Source organism: Rhipicephalus microplus, unplaced genomic scaffold (assembly GCF_043290135.1).
Source record: "Rhipicephalus microplus isolate Deutch F79 unplaced genomic scaffold, USDA_Rmic scaffold_12, whole genome shotgun sequence".
Classification (NCBI taxonomy): domain Eukaryota; kingdom Metazoa; phylum Arthropoda; class Arachnida; order Ixodida; family Ixodidae; genus Rhipicephalus; species Rhipicephalus microplus.
Window position 1 is genome coordinate 35,642,670 of NW_027464585.1, and position 22,877 is coordinate 35,665,546.

General features: G+C 49.3%; 1 protein-coding gene across 1 annotated transcript in view; it reads left to right on the forward strand.

Annotated features, from left to right (window-relative positions):
• Positions 1-936: 936 nt before the first annotated feature.
• Positions 937-22,877, forward strand: part of LOC142783752 (testis-specific zinc finger protein topi-like) — a 138,769-nt gene continuing 116,828 nt past the window's right edge. Inside the window, exon 1 of the mRNA XM_075882327.1 lies at positions 937-1,113. Within this exon, the coding sequence (XP_075738442.1) occupies positions 1,014-1,113 (100 nt within the window). The 5' untranslated portion in view covers positions 937-1,013. The remainder of the gene's footprint in view (positions 1,114-22,877) is intronic.

Genomic DNA, 22,877 nt, shown 5'->3' on the forward strand with positions numbered 1-22,877 from the left:
ATAGATCAGTACGACTCCGTACGATGCAACTTTTGTCTGGGCCGTAACCACTTGGTGGTCGAACAGTGAGACTAAGTACGTTGGATGTAGTAACAGTGTTCTAGGCTCTAACTTAAGAAAAGTTAAGTAGAAGAGTAAGACGCTGTTGATGTCTGTGTTATCATGAGTGTGCTTCGGCAAGATGTACATATGACTGTAAATATTTCGCTGTAATATACCTTCAAGTTTTCATTACCTCCAACCTGCCCCCTGCTTCATCGACGCCGATCATCCCCTTGACGGGACTTCAATCCATATCAAGGAGATCAACGAACGAGAAAGAAAACCTAACTGTGTTCCCACTGAGCGGTAGAGAAAAGAATACCTTGGCTGAGAATCTAATTATTGTAAACAAGTTGTATACAGAGACACTGATAATTCAATAGTTTATAATTCATTTGCAACCTAACTGCAGCTTGGAGGCCAAGCAAGAGGACAGTGCTCGTTACACTTCCTTCTCCCTCATTTAAATACATATTTACTGTGGAATGCCAACAATTCTATACATAGTATCAGTTTTTTCATTCTGCTACAAACATGACATAGAAATCAAAAAGGAAGTCTACTGTGGCTACTTATATTTTCACTTCTGGCTCCTTTTCAAATCTACCTAATGGCAACCCTGTGCTATGGCTTAGGCTGAGTGACGGCACACCTCACACGCGCGGCAAGCAACCATGCATAAGCGCCGCACATATCAGGCCTTTTCGCGTATCGGCCAATTGAAACAGCTGTTTTGATCGTATCTTACCCTAAATTAGTACTTACAAAATCTGCATGATCTACATGATCTACATGACTACGTGATCTGCCTGAGCATTGGCCGCATCCCCAAAGTGGGTAAGTGCCAATCATCCAAGGAGTATCATCATTACTCATGCCAAACTTGCACTGCTGATTTCAGAGCCCGAGAAGAAATAGAAGACATAGCTACTCTCGTGTGTACGTCAACCACCTTGCCGCGCCTGGCCACAATGTCTGATGCTGGAGAAAAGTTCCCGCGATACCTTTCGGAGAAGGAATGCGACAACCAACAGAACAGCTTGAAGGTCGAGTGCATAGACCACCTCCAAGGTAATATTCTCACTGGCCGCAAGACGTATTACCGCTGCCGCGGGTAAGATTTCTTGTAGCTTTGTTCACATATATAGCTTCTCAATGTCTCAATGAAGGTTTGGACAAAATATCTAATACAAAAAACAAAATAAGTTATAACGCTCTTGCTGTATGAAGATACAAGAGTGGCGAAGCTGTTAATCACCCTTCACCCGTTTTCCTATCAACGTCCGCAGTTGCTCCTTTTGCCTTGAAGAACACCTATCTGCAAGCATAAACCGGTAGACGCAGCGCTAAACGCCTGATTTATTAGCGAATTAGAATCGTGAGATAGCGCTCGATCATATGGGACTAATCCTCAATAGCACTGGGCGTGAGTCCGTGAAGCACATTTAATCGTGCACGAATATAGGTGCCTTTTATGGACTCGCACTCACACAACCGTTTGTGCGGGTGTGTCATGCGCGTCCTCAGGGGGCAGTTTATTGCTTCGTGTTAGTGCAATTTCAGCTGCTTGTACGTATGTTGGGCAGAGTCATCACATCCTACGTTCGCCTGAATGATTTAACTGTGTGTGCCAGTTTTGGTCCAAGCACATCGCAATGCGCACTTTGCGTCAGCCTATTACTACTACTATATATATTGCGTGCAATTAACGTTTTCGCAAACCAGTGGTAAACAAGAAGATGGCTCTTAGACATGCATCTGCGCGGTGTTTTCAAGTGAATAACTGAGGAACTGCCATTTACCAGTTATGCAACAATCTTGAGTTGTGCTAAAGATGACCTTTTATTGTGTGGTTCTTGTCCCATCACAGAGAACTAGAGCTGTAATGTTAAAACCTACTCTTTGCGCCAAATTTGTGAAGTGAAGTCTGATTCGCAAGTGAAGTTTTCACCTTGCCAAGTAAAGTCTGATATTTCCGTACGCTTCAGTACTGAAAACAACCGTGTGCTTAGATTTAAACGCGTTGAAGAACCCATATAGCTTAAACAGGTCTTGTATGCCTTACAAATATATTGTGGTATTTTACGCATGAACTAACTTTCTCTCTATATTTTCACATAATCTTGATAGTTTGAATGGCGTAGTACTGACTGATAAAATGCAGTTTGCCTTATTTGCATGAAAAAAACTATGAACCAATTTCCTGAAAAGAACACTGATGGAATGCAAAGGAGCCGCGGTGCGCACGGCATTGACCCGGTTGAAACGGCGTCGATGTGGGTGCTGGAAGAAAGATTCGATCCGAAACTTCATGCAGCGTTCACTCGTGCAAACGTTTATTTTAAACGCAAAAACATGGGAGGCGGTTTCGGTTTCGTGCAAGTTTTATCGCAGATAAATCAGCCGAAGGAGTGTTTCCACTACGTGCCGTACGTCAAGCGTTGCGGGTGATGGAGAGGATGAAGCGATAGAGAAGCGTGTTGCAAGCGGGCTGAGGAGCCGGCAGCTGCTGGATCTGCGGCAAGTGTGCTGCGGTTGAGGGAGAGAGTGACATCAGCGCAAATGTACAGGAAGTGTGGGAAGGGAGGGCGATTTCAACGATCAGCTGCCACTTAACCTTCTCGGCACTGCGCCAACAGCTGCGGCGAGGTCATGGAAACACATAAGGCGTTTACACACGACAGTCAAAGAGATCCTCTGGATCTAGAAAAAAATTCAGTTTCGCTGCAATCACAACTCGATCAACAAAAATACAAATGCCAGGCGAAGAGCAGCAAGCCGATAAAATATACGCTGCCAGCTTCTCAAGCACCAAGGAGGCACGAAAAGAGCACAAATAGGATCAGTGCGAACTAACAACGATGACAGCTCGACACTGAACGGGCTGGTAAACACAGAAGACGTACGAAAGTACGCACAAACTTGCACTTTATGAGCGCGACTCAAGTGCGTGAGTTGTGACTTCGCTATGTTTGAACAACGCGCGCGTTTCGCAAACGGGGCCTCTTCACAGAGCGAAATTACCTTAGGGCTTGTGTAACATCAACGAAATCTTGCCGGTGAATGCACCTGACGCGCAAACCACTCTCATAGCGAAATAAGCGTGCGCCCGCGTGCATGGGGGGTGATGATGTTGCCACAGTAAAGGTTATCATGGCGTACCTATAGCTGACTATTGCTCCACTCAGCGACCTTTTCCATGTAGCTCGCCTTACCGCATCGCTTAAAACTGTCACTCACACGTGCATGGGTGACTACGCCCCGTAGTGAAAAGTGCACGTTGGTGAGCACATGCATCCACATGAGCGGGGCACCGAGCGCGCACGTCACACCATCTCGCTGGTAATGCAGAGAGCGCACTGAAATGGCACTACCGCCAGCGGTGAATGGTGTGCGGACTCTTTCACTGTTTACAAACACAGCGCCTTTATGACATCTGGTTTTGTCCACCGATGTGCCAAAACAGCATCGGTGGGCAAGAAAATCTTTAGAAAATAGCCCGCTGATTTTCTGCACATTGTTACCCTTATTTGGCAAAGTATATTCTAATAAATGTTCTTTTGAGCTATAAAAAATTATAAGAGATTCCCTTGAACTTTGCGCATGGTCATTTTATCTGAAAAACTAAAAAGAGAAATTTCTTACATTTGAAAAGAACTTGAAAACATGCTTTTAGTTTATAGTTTAGGAGCTGGTAAAAAGGTGACTGGAAGTTTTTTGTGGTACAGCGCTTGTGACCTTGAAACAACCTATCCCAGTTAACTCGCAGCCTAATTTAAAACAGAAATTGCCCCCCCCCCTTCCCGAAGAAAATCGTGAGCAAATGCGAATGCATTTTTTGAGCCGAGAGTACACGGAGTAGTAACAGTAATGGCATAAATTAATGACGAGACGAGAATTTGTACCGCTACCATTAATTTCTGCATTCATCAGAACACACATACAAACACACACACACACACACGTATGTATATATACATATATATATATATATATATATATATATATCAAAATCATCATCGTCTTCAGCCTGACTACATCCACTGCAGGACAAAGGCCTCTTCCATGTACCGCCAGTCGGTCCTGTGCTTCCTGCTCCCAATTTATACCCGACACCTTCGTAATCTCGTCGGCCCACCTATTCTTCTGTCTCCTGCTAACCCGCTTGCCCTCTTTAGGTATCCAGTTAGTTATTCTTAATGACCTGCGGTTGACCTGTCTACCTGCAACATGTCCGGTCCATGTCCATTTGCCCTCTTGATTTCAACTATGATACCCTTAGCCCCATTTGTTCTCTACTCCACTCTGCTATGTTACTGTCTCTTAAAGTTACACCTACCATTTTCCTTTCCATAACTCACTGCGTCGTCCTCAGTTTAATGGGAACCCCATTTGTAAGTCTCCAGGTTTCTGTTCCGTAGCCAAGTACCGGCAAGATACAGCTGTTATATACCTTCCTATTGATGGATAGTGGCAATCTACCTGTCGTGATTTGAGAGTGCTTGCGAAATGTGCTCCACCCCATTCTTATCTTCTGGTTAATAAAGGGTGGATTTTTACGTCCCAAAACCACCATATGATTACGAGAGACGCCGTAGTGGAGGGCTCCGGAAATATAGACCACCTGGTGTTCTTTAACGTGCAACCAAATCTGAGCACACGGGCTTACAGCATTTCCGCCTCCATCGTCATTGCAGCCGCCGCAGCCGGGATTCGACCCCGCGACTTGCGGTCAGCAGCCGAGTACCTTAGTCACTAGACCACCGCGGCAGGCCGAGGCGGTGTTAAGTCCCGTTCAGGTCAAGAAAGCCGGGGCTCCCGTTTCTGGGGGTGCGCATAAGCGTGCGCACCTGCAGCTGTGGCTGACAGCTGCCGACGCCGAAGCGTGACATGGTGGGGGTTTCGTTTGCCGGGGACAAACGCGTTCGCAGCTACTGCAGTGGGAGAGGTGATGGACGGATCACGACAAACGTCTGACATAGCCCGGCTAAAAATGCATTCGATTTAAAAAAAGACAATTACCGACCTCTCTGAATGGAACCCCGATTGGATGCGAAGCAGTAACAGTGCACGCGGCGTTGACCCGGCTGAAACGGGCGTTAGAAAAACGATTTGAAGTGAAACTTGGTGTAGCGTCTGCTCAAGTAAACGTTTCTTTGAAACGCAACGACATGGGAGACGGGACACGTTGAAGAAGCTTGTGCTCGGCTTCCTTAGCTCGTGTATCGTTGGTGTTACCCGCAAGTTGTCTGTATTCTGGAACACGATCGGTGTTTTTGACTAGCACGTCGTCGGTGTCGCTGGTCTTCCACTGCTGACGCTTGCGTTTGGCTCCCCTGGGTCGCACCTCGTCGGAGTTCACGCCGCCATTCGTAAACGCGGTCGTTTCGTAAACCTTTGCAATGCTGGTGACAGCCGCGGAAGAAACGCGCACTCTAGCAGAAAGCATGTCACGACGGCGTCCCGCCCGTCAGCGCAATCGCGCGGCAAACAGCAGTGGGCTGTCCACATTCTAGGCTCCACGAGATTCTTGAGGAGTGCTTTTCGCCGACAAGGGGAGAGAGGTGGCGTGGTTGAGATGATGCCCACGTGAGGAGTGGGCTCGAGTGTTGCGAGTGGTAGAGAGGGTGGAGTGCAAGCTGACATGCGGCGAGGACATGGCAGGCGAGGAAGAGAGATATCACCACGCAGTGCTAGGAGGGCGTGAGCTACTTGGCACCGCTCCAACATCTGCAACGAGCGGAGTTGAGCGGAAGGAGGAACAGCGTCCCGTAAGACAAAGAGCTGCTTCTCATGTAACGAAAGAAGGCGCCCGCGCTTGGCGCCCAGCTCGTTACGATGCGCCGACGCGCGATTATCTTCCACAAGTACTTCGCTTCGCGATTACATTGGAGGGGGGGCGTTTTTGCTTGTGTGCGAGTGCTTATCCTTCGGTAGGGTGAGTTGTGTGCCTTCCCTCTTCATCGAATGATCGCGTGAGTTGCCGGGTTCACAAAGGTCACTTTGCTTCAATGTAAATGCCCCATTTGCGAAAAGAGCGTGCTTTTGATACACAGCGAAATATAAAAACTGGCACACTTGTTATTTTGCACTCATGCATACTTGTGAGTACGTTTCGTGTGCCGTTTTTGTTTAAAGAGCACGTCAAGTGTCAAGTGGTAAACGTCCATTTCATTGGAGGCGAAAATGTTATAGGCCCTGTGCTCAGATTTGGGGGCACGTAAAGATCCCCAGGTGGTCGAAATTTCCGGAGCCGTCCACTACGGGGTCTATTATATTCATATAGTGGTTTTGGGACGTTAAACGCCACAAATAAATCAGTGGTAAACGTCCAGGGTATGTTCTTTTCATGCGTCATTTGTGCGTGAGCAGCATGATAGACGGTCCGATGTGCCTGTTGTTCTCGGCGTTTTGTACAAAGTTGTTACTATTGCATTCATTGCGTCACCCTTGCGGTGAAACTTACTTTTTTGTTCAATAAGCCGGTACTATGACATTCATGGTAGTCTGTTGCGAAACATCGTTCGTGCAATTGAAAGCTGCGCACGACTTCAACAACGAGTTGTCACCCACTAACACAAAGCGAAAGGACAGACTGTAAAGACATCGGCGGCTCTCCCATGCTCATTCGGTCGAGGTTTTTCACTCCTATCCAGAAGCTTTAACCATGGCCTCCAAGGCGGCACTCAAGTGTCATCTCGGTTGCCATACTTTAATTGCGTCACGCCGCATTACTTGAGCATTCGCAGATGGCGGCACCGTCCCCCTTCAACAAAGAGCATGGAGCAAGAGGAATGCGTGGCAAATACAAGGCGCGTTGGTACGCCGCTCAGGAATCGCCTCAATATTTCAGTTGTAGAGGAGCACGCGCTTATCCTTATTTTTTTAAATGAAAACTTCGACGCGTGGGGTGTGAACATTTGTGTGAGTGATCTTTCTTTCTCATTTAGTAGCTTTATTTTACAGTCATATCCGTGACGGAAATACGTCACTGAAGTCTTGATGAAACCTGGTATAAAATGCTTTAGTGTTGAAATAAAAATATTGCTACGTGCCAGTGCATGGAGCTGAAGAAGACGAAGCAGATAGACTGGCACGAGCTAATCTGTGTGGCTGGCGCTGCTCGCCTAACCGTCTGTAAATACATCGGTGACTACTTCTCTGAGTCAGTCTCCTTCACGTAACATATTTGGTGGAGGTGCTGGGTAGGCGGTGAGATAGAGTGAATTCCCAAGCTGGCGATTTCCTGCCGGACGACTGCTTGAATGAGAGGCAACGTAATTGGCGGAGAGGGGTCAGAGGACGTTGTTCCCACCTTAGCTGGAGCAGCCGCTTCAAGCTCCCGCCTGACGATTCGCGTCAAGTTGTCACAGTTGTCTGGTGGATGATATGTGTCGAGACATGAGGACGTCGCAGTGGTGTTCGGGAGGCGCTGGAACTGATGGGAGATGCGTCTGCTTTTAGCTTGTTGGAACCGGCGGCATTCTTGAATGATGGCATCAACAGACGACACATTGTTGAATACCAACAAGTTGAACGCATCGTCGGCGATACCCTTTAGGATATGGGCAACTTTTTCAGGTTCAGACATATTTTCGTCAGCTTGGCGGCATAGTGAAAGGACAGCCTGAATATAACCGATGTAGGGCTCCGTGGAAGATTGTGCGCGAGTCGACAACTCATTTTTCGCAGCTTCACGACGACCAGAGATGTTGCCAAAAAGCTCACGGATCTTTGCCTTGAAGCTGTCCCAGCTTGTTATGTCATGCTCGTGGTTATCAAACCAAACACGAGGTGTTCCGTCGAGATAAAAGATGACGTTTGCCAGCATAAAGTTGTCAACTTTAGCTTGACACCTCAAGTTTTGCCGCAAGGGATGTCTTTAGCGTTGCTCTGCACCTTAGAAGACAATGCGGTAGATGTTTTCGCGATGGCCGCCCCTTCTGAACCCCACGCTCAACATCAGTCTGCCACTTGCTCCGACAGCGCTATTACTTCGATGATCGCTTCCAACTTAACACTGCAGCAGACTGATGAGCTCCACCGGGTTCTGCTGTCCTACATCGACGTATTTGACATCAGCGGCCGTCCGTTGGGGAAAGCTACCGGTATGAGCCACCGCATAAACACTGGTAATGAGCATCCTATTCATAGGCGCCCATATCGGGTGTCGGCGGCCGAGCGTCACATCATCCAAAGTGAGGTCGACAAAATGCTCGCCAAGGACATCATTGAGCCATCTTGCAGTCCTTGGGCTTCTCCTGTAGTGCTAGTCCGCAAGAAAGACGGTGCATGGCGTTTCTGTGTGGATTATCGACACCTAAACAAAATTACCAAAAAAGACGTCTACCCTCTGCCACGAATAGATGATGCGCTTGATTGCCTCTATGGGTCCCACTATTTTTCCTCCATAGACCTTCGTTCCGGCTACTGGCAGATAGAAGTAGATGAAATGGACCGTGAAAAGACGGCATTCATCACCCCCGATGGCCTATATCAGTTCAAGGTCATGCCCTTCGGCCTTTGTAACGCTCCAGCCACCTTCGAACGAATGATGGACTCCCTGCTCAGAAGATTCAAATGGTCCACATGTTTGTGCTACTTGGACGACGTCATCGTCTTTTCACCAACGTTTGAAACTCACATAGAGCGCCTCTCAGCCATCCTGGGAATCTTCCGTCGCGCTGGCCTGCAGCTCAACTCGTCCAAATGTCACTTTGGACGCCATCAAATCACAGTGATTGACCATTTAGTAGACGCCAACGGTGTACAACCAGACCCGGCAAAAATCAGCGCCGTCAAAAACTTTCCTGTACCACGATCGGCGAAGGATGTACGCAGCTTTATCGGACTATGCTCCTACTTCCGACGCTTCGTGAAAAATTTTGCGCACATAGCGAGGCCGCTTACGCAGCTCCTCAAGAAAGAAGTCCCGTTTTCATGGGGCTCCGAAGAGGCTTCTGCGTTCTCGACTCTCGTCGCTCTTCTCACTACCCCTCCGATTCTGGCACAATTCAACCCTGCTGCCCCTACGGAAATCCGTACAGATGCAAGTGGGCATGGCATTGGTGCAGTGCTGGCTCAGAAACAACATGGCCATGATTGCGTTATTGCATATGCCAGCCGCCTCCTATCCGCCCCTGAACGTAACTATTCGATAACAGAGCGTGAGTGCTTGGCTCTTGTATGGGCGGTAGCGAAATTTCGACCTTATCTATACCGACGCCCATTTTCGGTAGTTACCGACCACCACGCACTCTGCTGGCTGAACTCTCTGAAAGATCCATCAGGCCGCCTTGGTCGCTGGGCTTTGCGCCTGCAAGAGTTTTCCTATTCGGTGGTCTACAAATCTGGCCACCTACACCGTGATGCCGATTGCCTCTCCCGGTACCCTGTCGACGATCCTGAGGACACTGACGAGCCCACGGAGAACTCTATCTTGTCAGTGTCCGACTACCTTAATATTGGGGAAGAACAGAAGCGTGATCCAGAGCTGCTTGACATCATCAGCCGTATGGAATCCTCCACAAATGATGCTTCCGTCCGCTACTTTGTCATTCAAAAGGGTGTGCTATACCGTCGCAATTTCCGACTAGACGGGCCCGACCTTCTCATTGTTGTGCCTAAGCATTTGCGCCGCTGTGTTCTCACCGAACTTCACGACGCTCCCACGGCTGGACACCTTGGCGTATCCCGCACGTACGAGCGCGTCCGGCGCCGTTTTTTCTGGCCAGGCCTTGCTCGTTCGGTACGCCGATACGTCGCCACATGTGACCTATGCCAACGTCGTAAGACATCATCGCTGCTACCCGCTGGCCATCTTCAACCAATTGACATACCCGCGGAACCATTTTACCGTGTTGGGTTAGACCTGCTTGGTCCTTTTCCCACATCAACATTGGGAAACAAATGGATAGCCGTTATCACAGACTACGCTACACGCTACGCTATTACGCGAGCTCTACCGACCAGCTGTGCAACCGACGTCGCTGACTTCTTGTTACGGGACGTTATATTGATTCACGGTGCGCCGAGACAGCTTCTCACAGACCGTGGCCGTACATTTTTATCCCAAGTCATCGCCGACATTCTGCGTTCTTGTTCGACGCAACACACACTGACAACCGCTTACCACCCTCAAACAAACGGCCTTACGGAACGATTTAACCGCACTTTAACAAATATGCTCGCTATGTACGTGTCGCCCGACCACCGAGACTGGGACCTTGCCTTACCCTACGCAACTTTCGCGTATAATTCATCCCGTCACGACACAGCGGGCTTTTCGCCGTTCTACTTATTGTACGGAAGAGAGCCGACTTTACCACTGGACACAGTCATCTCAGCTCACACCTCGTCCACCAGCGAGTATGCCCGCGACGCGATTGCGCGAGCCGATCATGCCCGTCAGCTCGCTCGCGCTCGGCTGATGGCGTCGCAAACCAACCAATGCCGTCGGTACGATGCGGAACATAGAGACGTACATTTCGCTCCCGGTACCCTCGTTTTACTCTGGTCCCCTCATCGTCGGCTGGGCCTATCCGAAAAACTTCTGTCTCATTACACGGGACCCTATCGTATATTGCGTCAAGTAACACCTGTCACCTACGAGATCAGCCCCATCTGCCCATCATCATCTACTATGCGGCCCAGTGATATCGTACACGTCTCGCGGATCAAGCCCTACAATAATGCGTCAGATAACGACCTTTAAAGCACCGGGACGGTGCCTCCGCCGCCGGGGGTCATGCTACGTGCCAGTGCATGGAGCTGAAGAAGACGAAGCAGATAGACTGGCACGAGCTAATCTGTGTGGCTGGCGCTGCTCGCCTAACCGTCTGTAAATACATCGGTGACTACCCCTCTGAGTCAGTCTCCTTCACGTAACAATATGTTTCCTCCACAAACCCAAAGCAGTGAAGCCATAGAAACACGTCGTAATCGTCAAAGAAACTAAAGCAAGCAGACAACCTTTTCATCCGGGCAGATTATATTGTGCAGAGACAAGCCTTTTTCCGAAGCCTCCAAAGACAGTGCGCGTGTCAGCGTTTGCGAGCACGCCTTTGAAGTCTAAGTTCAGAGTTGCAGCTTGAACCACTCAGCCCCTCTACCCCGGCGATCCTTCATACTCCTCGGTCCAACCATGGCTGGTCTGGAGGCGTGTGCTCATTCTTTCGTTTGCGACCTGTGCACGCACATGACCGACAAGATGGGGGGCATGCAGCATATTTCTCTCCGGCCACCCCAAACGCTAGTGGAAACCGCGGCAGAAAAGAGAGCAAGGTTCCAATGAGTGCATGTTTTAAGGTGAAGCTCCTCAAGGCGTGGGTCTTATGTCCTCGATTTATGTAGTAGTAGCACTAGGTAGCCACCTCTTGCTTAGTCCTTGGAATGTCCGTTAGATGGCGCTACTTCTATATGAATAATATATTGTTACATGGATGCATATTGATATTCTTGCGAATGACGAGCTTGTGTGCCTGGTGAGGAAGACGAAGGGTTGTCTCCGCTCGATCACTGGTCAACTGGCCACGGCATTACCACTAGTTTGAAATACATGTAAACCATAGCCTCATCGTTACGGCGTCTCTTCTTTTCCGTAACATATTTGGTGGAGGTGGAACGTTCCCCGTCCTCACCACGAAGCTTCGCAGCGGCTGCACCGTTGAGTATCCTGCCATGACAACCAATGACAACAACTCGTCAGCGTCTCCATCCGTAGCTCCAGCTACTACATACATGACGATGCCCTACCCCCGTGATCCCAATACATTCTCTGCACAACCTGGATTTACGTTGACTACTGGCTTCGCATGTACGAGCGTGTCAGCCAGGCGCACAGATGGAGCCCTACCATAATTCTCGTCAACGTAATATTTTATTTGGGCGGCACCCCACGTGTTTGGGTTGACATGAGAGGTGCCAAGCTCACCAGCTGGGATATCTTCAAGGAGCTAGAACGAAGGTCTTTGGGGACCCGTCCGGTCACCAAATAGAGGCGCAAAAAGATCTCGCTACTCGTGTGCAGCCCTCAACTGAGTCACATGTCTCGTACATACAGGACGTGCTCGCATTGTGCAGCAAAGTGGACAAGCAAATGACAGAGAGTGACAAGGTGGGCCACATACTCAAGGTCATCATTGACGACGCATTCCACTTTCTCGTGCACACCAATGTCACGACAAATATTGAGGAAGGCCGCAGCTTCGAAATGGTCAAAAGCCACCGTGTTCTGCCTCTATTTCCGCAGCTACTAAACACGGCTGTTACATCAACCTGCAACAATCTCAGTGCCGCACCAACCATCCAGGACAGCGCGACACATGTAGTTCGACGAGAGCTTGAGGCGTCAAGTCTGGCACCATTTCTTTCACTTCCACTCGACCATGGTGCGGCACAAACGCCTCCGGTGATCTCAGTTATTCAAGCCATCGCGAGGCAGGTAATTGCAGACCACGTTTTCTTTTATGGCCTGCGCTTTCTCCCGACCCGCCTCCCCACCAAAGGCAATAAATGCACTAGGCCATGACTCACAATTTCTTCCGCGATCGCGCAATCCGACGGAATGGAGAACTGGAGACGATGAACCGTTTTGCTTCCGCTGCCACCGAGTAGGCCATATCTCCCGCGATTTCCGCAGCATTTGGACGCCCTCACACTGGAGTTCATTTTCCTCTCCTCGCACATACGAGGACTTCCGTCGGTATTGGCCCAGTCGAGTGTACCCTTCTTCCGACGTCCCGAACAGCCGCTTCACCGCTCGTTCGCCGTCACCTCAATGCCGCCGTTTCCCATCGCCCAACCACGCGGCTACCCGTCGCCAGTCAACTGTTGATCCCCTCGGACGGAAAGCTAGATCATGCAGCTCTCGGAGGTAGTGCTGCATCAATTGCGACTGATCTAAGTCCTCCGTTCACGCGCCACACTCATACGAACTTGATTGAGGTGTACGCAGACGGTATTTATCCAACGGCGTTAGTTTATACCGGAGATCAAGTGTCCATAATGAGTGCTTATCTGTTTCGCCTACTCAAAGTACTCACACCTACAGCGTCTAAAGCCTGCCGTGTCGCTGATGTAACAACTGTGTCCATCCCTGGAATGTGCACCACTCGTGTTAGTATTGCTGGCCGACTTGTCCCCGTTTATTTGCGTTGCTTGAAAATTGCCCTCACGACCTAATCTTCGGCATAGACTTCCTATCGACGCATTTTGCCCTGATCGATTGTGGCGCCGGTACTCTTTGCCTATAACTTCCTCTTCTCCCGCATTCTCACTTTCAACTCCCGAACAGCCTGTGCATCACTGAATTCTTCCTAATACCTCCTAAAGCTCTGAAATTTCACGAATTGGTAACACCCTTTCCCGTGCTCAACGGTGATTATATCGTGACGCCGATTCCTAATGTTCTCCTGGCGCTTGACACTAGTTTCCCACACTCCGTCGTAACCATGGCCTTTAACCAAACACATTTACCTGTTATCAATTTTGGTTTCATAAAACAAGTGCTACCTCAAGGAATTTTGGTCACAACATTAAAACCTCTAATTGACAACCACGTCACCTGTTTTGCGGTGGACGTGTGTCCCGATCACCCACGTCAGTCGCAGGATGCCACGTGCCTCGATGCGACATTACGCTCAAGGATCACCCCCGGACCTCAAACCTGGGAAGTCAGTCTCGATATACCACTTTCTGGCTTCATACCGCGACATATTCAACATAGACAGCTGTCCACTCGGCCCTATTTCACTCGTCAAGCACCGCATTACCACGGATCTTTCTCGTACCATTTATCGGCGACCATAACGGGTGTGTCGCACCGAGCGTAAATAAATTCAACAAGAAGTCACCAAGAAGCTAGCTAAAGTAATTATTAAACCCTCTTCGAGCCCTTCGGCGCCCCCGTTGTGCTCGTTGAGAAGAAAGATGGCACTTGGCGTTTCTGCGTGGATTACCGACACGAAAAAGGACGTTTACTCTTTACCCCGCATCGATGACCCTCTCGATTGTCTCCACGGCGCCCGATACTCTTCTACAACAGACCTACGTTCCGCCTACTCACAGATTTATGCTGAAAAAAAAAGACCTAGAGAAGACTGCATTTGTGACTACAGACGGCTCATATCAGTTCAAGTTTATGCCGTTTGGGCTATGCAACACCCCAGCCACGTTCGAGCGCATGACGGACCCTATGCTACAAGAGCTCCAATGGTCAACATGTATTTGTTATCTTGGCGATGTCGTTGTATAGTCCCTATATATTCCCCAATATTTAAGGCCCAATTTCAGCGTTTGTCAGCTATTCTCTACACTTTCCGCACTGCAGGTCTTCCGTTGAACTCGTCGAATTGCCACTTCAGACACCGGCAAGTTACTGTGTTGGGCCACCTTGTCGACACCTCCGGTGTCACACAAAGTTTGTTCAGTCACCTGTTTTTCTTTACCCAGTCAGTCAAAGACGTCCGGAGTTTTGGACAAGTTTGTTCCTATTTTAGAAGGTTTGTAAAAGATTTTGCAACCATCGCTCGACCCCTTACTGAGCTTCTGAAGAAACTTGTCATATTTACGTGGGGTATCGACCAAGCTGCTGCTTCTTCTCACCTAATCACGCTACTGACCACTCCACCTATATTAGCTCACTTTGACCCATCCGCTACGACAGAAGTACGAACCGATGCTGATGGTCATGGATCAGAGCCATCCTAGCCCAGCGCCAACGGGTACAAGATCCAGTTGTCGCCCACGCTAGCTGCCTCCTCGCAGCTGCGAGGAGGCAGCTAGCGTGGGCGACAAGAGAAATTTCTTACATTTGAAAAGAACTTGAAAACATGCTTTTAGTTTATAGTTTAGGAGCTGGAAAAACGGTGACTGGAAGTTTTTTGTGGTACAGCGCTTGTGACCTTGAAACAACCTATCCCAGTTAACTCGCAGCCGAATTTAAAACACCAATTGCCCCCCCCCTTCCCGAAGGAAATCGTGAGCAAATGCGAATGCATTTTTTGAGCCGAGAATACACGGAGTAGTAACAGTAATGGCAAAAAAATAATGACGAGACGAGAATTTGTACCGCTACCATTATATTTCTGCATTCATCAGAACACACATACAAACACACACACACACACGTATATATATATATATATATATATATATATATATATATATATATATATATATATATATATATATATATATCAAAATCATCATCATCTTCAGCCTGACTACATCCACTGCAGGACAAAGGCCTCTTCCATGCACCGCCAGTCGGTCCTGTGCTTCCTGCTCCATATTTATACCCGACACCTTCGTAATCTCTTCGGCCCACCTATTCTTCTGTCTCCTGCTAACCCGCTTGCCCTCTTTAGGTATCCAGTTAGTTATTCTTAATGACCTGCGGTTGACCTGTCTACCTGCAACATGTCCGGTCCATGTCCATTTGCCCTCTTGATTTCAACTATGATACCCTTAGCCCCATTTATTCTCTACTCCACTCTGCTATGTTACTGTCTCTTAAAGTTACACCTACCAATTTCCTTTCCATTACTCACTGCGTCGTCCTAAGTTTAATGGGAACCCCACTTGTAAGTCTGTAGGTTTCTGTTCCGTAGCCAAGTACTGGCAAGATACAGCTGTTATATACCTTCCTCTTGATGGATAGTGGCAATCTACCTGTCGTGATTTGAGAGTGCTTGCGAAATGTGCTCCACCCCATTCTTATCTTCTGGTTAATAAAGGGTGGATTTTTACGGCCCGAAACCACCATATGATTACGAGAGACGCCGTAGTGGAGGGCTCCGGAAATATAGACCACCTGGTGTTCTTTAACGTGCAACCAAATCTGAGCACACGGGCTTACAGCATTTCCGCCTCCATCGTCATTGCAGCCGCCGCAGCCGGGATTCGACCCCGCGACTTGCGGTCAGCAGCCGAGTACCTTAGTCACTAGACCACCGCGGCAGGCCGAGGCGGTGTTAAGTCCCGTTCAGGTCAAGAAAGCCGGGGCTCCCGTTTCTGGGGGTGCGCATAAGCGTGCGCACCTGCAGCTGTGGCTGACAGCTGCCGACGCCGAAGCGTGACATGGTGGGGGTTTCGTTTGCCGGGGACAAACGCGTTCGCAGCTACTGCAGTGGGAGAGGTGATGGACGGATCACGACAAACGTCTGACATAGCCCGGCTAAAAATGCATTCGATTTAAAAAAAGACAATTACCGACCTCTCTGAATGGAACCCCGATTGGATGCGAAGCAGTAACAGTGCACGCGGCGTTGACCCGGCTGAAACGGGCGTTAGAAAAACGATTTGAAGTGAAACTTGGTGTAGCGTCTGCTCAAGTAAACGTTTCTTTGAAACGCAACGACATGGGAGACGGGACACGTTGAAGAAGCTTGTGCTCGGCTTCCTTAGCTCGTGTATCGTTGGTGTTACCCGCAAGTTGTCTGTATTCTGGAACACGATCGGTGTTTTTGACTAGCACGTCGTTGGTGTCGCTGGTCTTCCACTGCTGACGCTTGCGTTTGGCTCCCCTGGGTCGCGGCTCGTCGGAGTTCACGCCGCCATTCGTAAACGCGGTCATTTCGTAAACCTTTGCAATGCTGGTGACAGCCGCGGAAGAAACGCGCACTCTAGCAGAAAGCATGTCACGACGGCGTCCCGCCCGTCAGCGCAATCGCGTGGCAAACAGCAGTGGGCTGTCCACATTCTAGGCTCCACGAGATTCTTGAGGAGTGCTTCTCGCCGACAAGGGGAGAGAGGTGGCGTGGTTGAGATGATGCCCACGTGAGGAGTGGGCTCGAGTGTTGCGAGTGGTAGAGAGGGTGGAGTGCAAGCTGACATGCGGCGAGCACATGGCAGGCGAGGAAGAGAGATATAACCACGCAGTGCTAGGAGGGCGTGAGCTACTTGGCACCGCTCCAACATCTGCAACGAGCGGAGTTGAGTGGATGGAGGAACAGCGTCCCGTAAGACAAAGAGCTGCTTCTCATGTAACGAAAGAAGGTGCCCGCGCTCGGCGCCCAGCTCGTTACGATGCGCCGACGCGCGATTATATTCCACAAGTACTTTGCTTCGCGATTACAATGGGGAGGGGGGGCGTTTTTGCTTGTGTGCGAGTGCTTATCCTTCGGTAGGGTGAGTTGTGTGCCTTACCTCTTCATCGAATGATTGCGTGAGTTGCCGGGTTCACAAAGGTCACTTTGCTCCAATGCAAATGCCCCATTTGCGAAAAGAGCGTGTTTTTGATACACAGCGAAATATAAAAATTGGCACACTTGTTATTTTGCACTCATGCATACTTGTGAGTACGTTTCGTGTGCCGTTTTTGTTTAAAGAGCACGTCAAGTGTCAAGTGATAAACGTCCATTTCATTGGAGGCGAAAATGTTATAGGCCCTGTGCTCAGATTTGGGGGCACGTAAAGATCCCCAGGTGGTCGAAATTTCCGGAGCCGTCCACTACGGCGTCTATTATATTCATATAGTGGTTTTGGGACGTTAAACACCACAAATAAATCAGTGGTAAACGTCCAGGGTATGTTCTTTTCATGCGTCATTTGTGCGTGAGCAGCACGATAGACGGTCCGATGTGCCTGTTGTTTTCGGCGTTTTGTACAAAGTTGTTGCTATTGCATTCATTGCGTCACCCTTGCGGTGAAACTTACTTTTTTGTTCAATAAGCCGGTACTATGACATTCATGGTAGTCTGTTGCGAAACATCGTTCCTGCAATTGAAAGCTGCGCACGACTTCAACAACGAGTTGTCACCCACTAACGCGAAGCGAAAGGCAACGACTGTAAAGACATCGGCGGCTCTCCCATGCTCATTCGGTCGAGGTTTTTCACTCCTATCCAGAAGCTTTAACCATGGCCTCCAAGGCGGCACTCAAGTGTCATCTCGGTTGCCATACTTTAATTGCGTCACGCCGCATTACTTGAGCATTCGCAGATGGCGGCACCGTCCCCCTTCAACAAAGAGCATGGAGCGAGAGGAATGCGTGGCAAATACAAGGCGCGTTGGTACGCCGCTCAGGAATTGCCTCAATATTTCAGTTGTAGAGGAGCACGCGCTTATCCTTATTTTTTTTAAATGAAAACTTTGACGCATGGGGTGAGAACATTTGTGTGAGTGATCTTTCTTTCTCATTTAGTAGCTTTATGTTACAGCCATATCCGTGACGGAAATACGTCACTGAAGTCTTGATGAAACCTGGTATAAAATGCTTTAGTGTTGAAATAAAAATATGTTTCCTCCACAAACCCAAAGCAGTAAAGCCGTAGAAACACGTCATAATCGTCAAAGAAACTAAAGCAAGCAGACAACCCTTTAATCCGGGCAGATTATATTGTGCAGAGACAAGCCTTTTTCCGAAGCCTCCGAAGACAGTGCGCGTGTCAGCGCTCGCGAACACGCCTTTGAAGTCTAAGTTCAGAGTTGCAGCTTGAACCACTCAGCCCCTCTACCCCGGCGATCCTTCATACTCCTCGGTCCAACCATGGCTGGTCTGGAGGCGTGTGCTCATTCTTTCGTTTGCGACCTGTGCACGCGCATTACCGACAAGATGGGGGGCATACGGCATAATTATCTCCGGCCACCCCAAACGCTAGTGGAAACCGCGGCAGAAAAGAGAGCAAGATTCCAATGAGTGCATGTTTTAAGGTGAAGCTCCTCAAGGCGTGGGTCTTATGTCCTCGATTTATGTAGTAGTAGCAGTAAGTAGCCACCTCTTGCTTAGTCCTTTGAATGTCCGTTAGATGGCGCTACTTCTATATGAATAATATATTGTTACATGGATGCAGATTGATATTCTTGGGAATGACGAGCTTGTGTGCCTGGCGAGGAAGACGAAGGGTTGTCTCAGCTCGATCACTGGTCAACTGGCCACGGCATTACCACTAGTTTCAAATACATGTAAACCATAGCCTCATCGTTACGGCGTCTCTTCTTTTCCGTAACATATTTGGCGGAGGTGGAACATTCCCCGTCCTCACCACGAAGCTTCGCAGCGGCTGCACCGTTGAGTATCCTGCCATGACAACCAATGACAACAACTCGTCAGCGTCTCCATCCGTAGCTCTAGCTACTACATACATGACGATGCCCTACCCCCGTGATCCCAGTACATTCTCTGCACAACCTGGGTTTGACGTTGACTACTGGCTTCGCATGTACGAGCGTGTCAGCCAGGCGCACAGATGCAGCCCTACCATGATTCTCGCCAACGTAATATTTTACTTGGGCGGCACCCCACGCGTTTGGGTTGACATGTGGGGTGCCAAGCTCACCAGCTGGGATATCTTCAAGGAGCTAGAACGGAGGTCTTTGGGGACCCGTCCGGTCACCAAATGGAAGCGCAAAAAGAACTCGCTACTCGTGTGCAGCCCTCAACTGAGTCACATGTCTCGTACATACAGGACGTGCTCGCATTGTGCTGCAAAGTGGACAAGCAAATGACAGAGAGTGACAAGGTGGGCCACATACTCAAGGTCATCATTGACGACGCATTCCACTTTCTCGTGCACACCAACGTCACGACGAATATTTAGGAATGCCGCAGCTTCGAAATGGTCAAAAAAAGCCACCGTGTTTTGCCTCTATTTCCGCAGCTACTAAACACGGCTGTTACATCAACCTGCAACAATCTCAGTGCCGCACCAACCATGCAGGACAGCGCGACACATGTAGTTCGACGAGAGCTTGAGGCGTCAAGTCTCGCACCATTTTTTTCACTTCCACTCGACAATGGTGCGGCACAAACGCCTCCGGTGATCTCAGTTATTCAAGCCATCGCGAGGCAGGTAATTGCAGAGCACGTTTTCTTTTATGGCCTGCGCTGTCTCCTTACCCGCCTCCCCACCAAAGGCAATAAATGCACTAGGCCATGACTCACATTTTCTTCCGCGATCCCGCAATCCGACGGAATGGAGAACTGGAGACGATAAACCGTTTTGCTTCCGCTGCCACCGAGTAGGCCATATCTCCCGCGATTGCCGCAGCATTTGGACGCCCCCACACTGGAGTTCATTTTCCTCTCCTCGCGCATACGAGGACTTCCGTTGGTATTGGCCCAGTCGTGTGTACCCTTCCTCCGACGTCCCGAACAGCCGCTTCAACGCTCGTTCGCCGTCACCTCAATGCCGCCGTTTCCCATCGCCCAACCACGCGGCTACCCGTCGCCAGTCAACTGTTGATCCCCTCGGACGGAAAGCTAGATCATGCAGCTCTCGGAGGTAGTGCTGCATCAATTGCGACTGATCTAAGTCCTCCGTTCACGCGCCACACTCATACGAACTTGATTGAGGTGTACGCAGACGGTATTTATCCAACGGCGTTAGTTTATACCGGAGATCAAGTGTCCATAATGAGTGCTTATCTGTTTCGCCTACTCAAAGTCCTCACACCTACAGCGTCTAAAGCCTGCCGTGTCGCTGATGTAACAACTGTGTCCATCCCTGGAATGTGCACCGCTCGTGTTAGTATTGCTGGCCGACTTGTCCCCGTTTTATTTGCGTTGCCTGAAAATTGCCCTCACGACCTAATCTTCGGCATAGACTTCCTATCGACGCATTTTGCCCTGATCGATTGTGCCACCGGTACTCTTTGCCTATAACTTCCTCTTCTCCCGCATTCTCACTTTCAACTCCCGAACAGCCTGTGCATCACTGAATTCTTCCAAATACCGCCTAAAGCTCTGAAATTTCACGAATTGGTAACACCCTCTCCCGTGCTCAACGGTGATTATATCGTGACGCCGATTCCTAATGTTCTCCTGGCGCTTGACACTAGTTTCCCACACTCCGTCGTAACCATGGCCTTTAACCAAACACATTTACCTGTTATCAATTTTGCTTTCATAAAACAAGTGCTATCTCAAGGAATTTCGGTCACAACAATAAAACCCTTAATTGACAACCACGTCACCTGTTTTGCGGCGGACGTGTGTCCCGATCACCTACGTCAGTCGCAGGATGCCACGTGCCTCGATGCGACATTACGCTCAAGGATCACCCCCGGACCTCAAACCTGGGAAGTCAGTCTCGATATACCACTTTCTGGCTTCATACCGCGACATATTCCACATAGACAGCTGTCCACTCGGCCCGATTTCACTCGTCAAGCACCGCATTACCACGGATCTTTCTCGTACCATTTATCGGCGACCATAACGGGTGTGTCGCACCGAGCGTAAATAAATTCAACAAGAAATCACCAAGAAGCTAGCTAAAGTAATTATTAAACCCTCTTCGAGCCCTTCGGCGTCCCCCGTTGTGCTCGTTGAGAAGAAAGATGGCACTTGGCACTTCTGCGTGGATTACCGACACGAAAAAGGACGTTTACTCTTTACCCCGCATCGATGACGCTCTCGATTGTCTCCACGGCGCCCGATACTCTTCTACAACAGACCTACGTTCCGCCTACTCGCAGATTTATGCTGAAAAAAAAAAGACCTAGAGAAGACTGCATTTGTGACTACAGACGGCTCATATCAGTTCAAGTTTATGCCGTTTGGGCTATGCAACACCCCAGCCACGTTCGAGCGCATGACGGAGCCTTTGCTACAAGAGCTCCAATGGTCAACATGTATTTGTTATTTTGGCGATGTCGTTGTATAGTCCCCATATATTCCCCAACATTTAAGGCCCAATTTCAGGGTTTGTCAGCTATTATCAACACTTTCCACACTGCAGGCCTTCCGTTGAACTTGTCGAATTGCCACTTCAGACACCGGCAAGTTACTGTGTTGGGCCACCTTGTCGACACCTCCGGTGTCGCACAAAGTTTGTTCAGTCACCTGTTTTTCTTTACCCAGTCAGTCAAAGACGTCAGGAGTTTTGGACAACTTTGTTCCTATTTTAGAAGGTTTGTAAAAGATTTTGCAACCATCGCTCGACCCCTTACTGAGCTTCTGAAGAAACTCGTCACATTTACGTGGGGTATCGACCAAGCTGCTGCTTCTTCTCACCTAATCACGCTACTAACAACTCCACCTATATGAGCTCACTTTGACCCATCCGCTACGACAGAAGTACGAACCGATGCTGATGGTCATGGATCGGAGCCGTCCTAGCCCAGCGCCAACGGGTACAAGATCGAGTTGTCGCCCACGCTAGCTGCCTCCTCGCAGCTGCTGAGTGCAACTATTCTATTGCAGAGCATGAAAATCTTGCTATGAATTGGGCAGTCTCAAAGCTCCGCTTATATTTATATTGCACAAATTTTTTTGTAATAACCGACCATCATGCGCTATGTTGGCTTATGTCACTGAAGAATCCTGCTCGCCGGCTTAGGCGCTGGGCTCTGCGACTGCAAGAGTATACCTACGCAGCGACGTACAAGTACGGACGCCTATATCCGAACGCATACTGCATGTCCCGTTACCCAGTTGCTGTGTCGAGCACTATACCTGACACCGACACCGACCCTTGCGTTGTTTCCCTTTCGCAAAGGACATGCGTCGGTGACGAGCAGTGTCGTGATACATCCTTGCGTGCTATCATTGAGCGCCTTGAATAATGATCTTCCAATCCGTCCCATCACCCAGTCGTGCTCCACGATGGTGTAATATACTGCCAAAATATTGAGCCGGATAGACTAGCCCTGCTGCTTGTCATTCTGAAACACCTTCGCTCGGAAGTTCTACATGAACTTCATGACATTCCGGCGGCAGGTCACCTTGGTGTGTCATGCACTTACGACCGAATACGCCGACGGTTCTTTTGGCCAGGGCTCTCACACTCACTCAGAGGATACGTAGCGGCTTGTGAGAAATACCAGTGCCACAAAATGCCATCGACACTGCCCGCCGGACGCCTTCAACCATTCGACATTCCGTCAGAACTG